Source organism: Coffea eugenioides, chromosome 3 (assembly GCF_003713205.1).
Source record: "Coffea eugenioides isolate CCC68of chromosome 3, Ceug_1.0, whole genome shotgun sequence".
In the NCBI taxonomy this organism is placed as follows: domain Eukaryota; kingdom Viridiplantae; phylum Streptophyta; class Magnoliopsida; order Gentianales; family Rubiaceae; genus Coffea; species Coffea eugenioides.
The window spans coordinates 34,564,112-34,567,703 of NC_040037.1; the positions used below are offsets into that span (position 1 = coordinate 34,564,112).

At 43.1% G+C, this 3,592-nt stretch overlaps 1 protein-coding gene across 1 annotated transcript; it reads right to left on the bottom strand.

Moving 5' to 3' along the window:
* Positions 1-516: 516 nt before the first annotated feature.
* LOC113766471 (protein FAR1-RELATED SEQUENCE 5-like) lies at positions 517-3,317 on the bottom strand. Its single transcript, XM_027310662.1, has 3 exons — positions 3,282-3,317; positions 1,051-3,236; positions 517-787 (listed from the first exon to the last, which is right to left on the bottom strand). Exons 1-3 carry the CDS (start codon positions 3,315-3,317, stop codon positions 517-519), a joined length of 2,493 nt encoding a protein of 830 aa, XP_027166463.1.
* Between the last annotated feature and the right edge of the window lie 275 nt (positions 3,318-3,592).

Consider the following 3,592-nt stretch of genomic DNA (forward strand, 5'->3'; position numbering starts at 1 on the left):
TTGAATACTCTTCACCCCACCGATACATAACAAAAGACAATCCCTCAAGCCGGTGTTGCTCTGTAACCTGTCTGTCGTCACGGCTGCTACTTCCATGCACAACCATACCATCTCTTTCAACCTCTGCATTTCACACATTGTATAAGAATATATAATAGGATTTACACACGCAACAGCAGTGAAATAAGAACAACAATGCCATTTACCAACAGGTACTGCATCAGTACAATGACTGTTTACTACCCTTCAGTGGCTGTCGTCATAACACCTTACAATGGCCCATGACACATTCAAACTTACATTATTTACACTTCAATGGTAACGGAATCACATTTTTTTAAACACCACCACAACCTGTACCCAGCATACCCCCACATTCACGAATACCTTGTAGCCTTCTCATGCTCAAAACAAATTAATGCGAAGGAAAGATACAAACCGTTCCCCTTCTACAGTTTCGTACTTGTTTCATGGAAACACTACTCTTGCACCTCTACTCACCAAAACCTGCCTTATTTATTGCGTAACTGCAAACCGAAGCAAGGCCTCCAGTAGTGCCTCATCTTTCTCCTGGACTTCTTTGTTGGCCAACTGTGTCCCTTCCACCGCTACCCTGTGGTTGTGGTACAACCACAGGTCCTCTCCATTCGCCTGAGTCGCTCCAGCCCGTACCAATTTCAAATGATTTTTCCAGCGAGTCATCCAAACAATTTTCCATATAATCATCATGAACTGCTGTGTTGTGCGAATTCTTTTTGTATGGGCATGTTCGTTGGTTGTGCCCTGCCTGCAATCTTCAACCCATATATCACATGTCAAATAATTTGTGACTACAAGTAATCACGTCAACTAAGCACAATGCTAACATTACACCACTTCAACTTTCTTGCATTGCCAACAACTTTGGATGCACATTTAATTATGTTTTTATTTGCTACTGTTGATAATAAGAACGAAAAATACCCACTTCTTCATTATTACCTTCACTGTCCACTTCATGTATTATATCAATTAACTACTGTATAACTACGTATGCAATTCCGATAGTACCTGCAATGACCACACTTTCTTTTCTTCTTTGCTTCTGCATGCTTGTGATCACCTTTACACCGTGACACCCTGGGATCTAACAGCCCGAATGTTCTTCTACTTCTATCGTTCCTCACTCTTGAATCCATTGCAAATCCGTCTCCCCCATATCCCCTGTCAATCCACTTCTCCTTTAGGTCCACGGAATGCTTGTCAAACATCTGCTGCAGGTCATTAAACGCGTCATCCATGTAGGAGGCATAGTAACACATAGTATTACAGCTGGACTTTAAAGTGCCATATCTGGCCATTTGTGTCAGTTGTTCGTCTGCAACAAATGCTTTCATTCCATTATTACTACAGTAAACTCCCTTTGTCCACCGCTTCGAAATGCATGCTTCTGGGATCCTGTTCATTCCTTCTACCACCATCACGCGAAACATGTGAGCACAAGGAATCCCCTTTGACTCGAATTTCATGCAAGAGCAGATTAGATTCTCCATTGACCTATCATAATCCACCCTCCAACTTATTCCGTGTCCACCATATTTCGAGTAATAATACGTACGACTCCCTCCATCCTCGCTCCAGCCCTCAGAAATTAGAAGTCCTTGCCTGTTCAAATGCTTCCTCACCATGAAGAACACATTCCTTGTAAACACCTCCGCTGCGCTCCACTCTAATTCGGGCAGGATTGTGGTTAAGACTGGTTTTGTGTTTTCGCTTGTGTGAATTGCTTTGCTCTCAGTATGTCGAAGCCACGCTATTGCCAAATCAAAACTTCTAACGAATTCATATAGTCGCATTTTTTCATTCAAGTACTCATTCAAAAAAGCATTCATTTTCTCACACCTTTGAGTACTTCTCATACCTGCAAAAAAATTACCGCGTAAATAGGCCTCTGCCCATAACCTTCTCCTACGGTATAACTCCTTCACCCACTCATTCTCTACCACCCCACATTCATTAACCAACCTAGCCCACCGATCCTCAAACTCAAGAGTGCTACACTTTCTCTCCATCAGGTTATACAACCTGTTATTAAACTCCTCGCAGCGAATATTACTCCGTGCATTTCTATGCAAGTGCCACGAACATAGCCTGTGACAAGCATCTGGGAGAAGATTCTTTATGGCTCTTCGCATTGCACTGTCCCCATCTGTCATCACTGCTACTGGCTTTCTACCTTTCATAGCCTCTACAAATGTACTTAGCACCCATTCATATGTTTCAATCCTCTCATCTGATAGCAGGGCACAGCCAAAAATAGTACTGTTCAAATGGTTGTTTACCCCTGCAAGTACAACTAGTGGCTTGCGGTATTTATTTGTTTTGTATGTTGTATCAAACACCAATACATCTCCAAATACACTGAAGTCCGCACGAGATTTAGAATCTGCCCAAAACAACCTTGCCAATCTTCCTTCGTTATCCACATCATATTTATAAAAGAACATCTCATCGGCATCCTTCTTCGCTGCCAAGAACCCAAGTGCCCCTTCTGCATCGCCATTAAAAATATCTTTTCTACGTTCCTCGTCCATTCGGTTATACAGATCCTTAATGCAAAATCCCACGTTACTATACCCTCCAGCTTTGATAACAAAATGTTTCATTATCTGGCATATTCTGGCCCCAACCAACTTTAGACTTTTTGCCTGCGCATATTCTGCATCGCTCACTTTTCTATGCGACCTAATGTGTTGCACACTTGCCTCTGATGCCAGCGGGTGATTGTGCTCCATAATGAAGCGTGTCACCACATACTTTACCGATTCTATGTCATATTTCACGCGAAAGCAAGCCCCACACCCGGTTCTTGTGATTGGTTTTGCTTCTCTTTTCCGGTCTTCATAATTAAACCACTTTTCATTCCTATAACCTTCACAGCAACATACCCATTTTCTAAATCTTGAAATGCCATCTGCATCTCGTTTGCCATTACTTTTACGAATCCCAAATCCGCTTAGTTTCGCATACAAATTATAGAATTCCCCAGCTTCTTCTTCCGTGTCAAATGTTAATTTCATTACGTCATCCACGCCTATTGCGCCCACCAATTCATTGGCCTCCTCATCTTCGTGTCCTCCTATTGAACCACCGCTTTCTTCAATGAATGTGTGTCGGTCACACTCAGGTTCTTGGTTAAGGTCAAATGACCTTAACCTGCCGCAACCATCCATCCCCATTCTTCCGTTCTCTGTTTCCTGCACCATGTCATGAGTTTCAAAGTTATGGACAAAAGTACTCACCTTTGATTTCTCTACTTCTGTTCCACGCCGCTGCATTCTTTCACCACAGCTTCGGAAGGGCCTTCCTCAGATATATGTACCGTCACCGCCTGCGCCTGAATTTACGCCAGTAGACACCACCTCTGTCTATTCCGCCTTGACTTCTTCTTTACCAAATTTTTGCCTTCGTCCGACCTCACCACCTGTCTGCAAACACACCCATCACTGCGGGCCCCAACATGGCTGTGTGTTTAGTACCTATTACGCTTCCTCTTCGGTGGCCCCACCATGGCTTTGTTTAGTACACAAAGCTTCGTCTTCGATGTTTTATA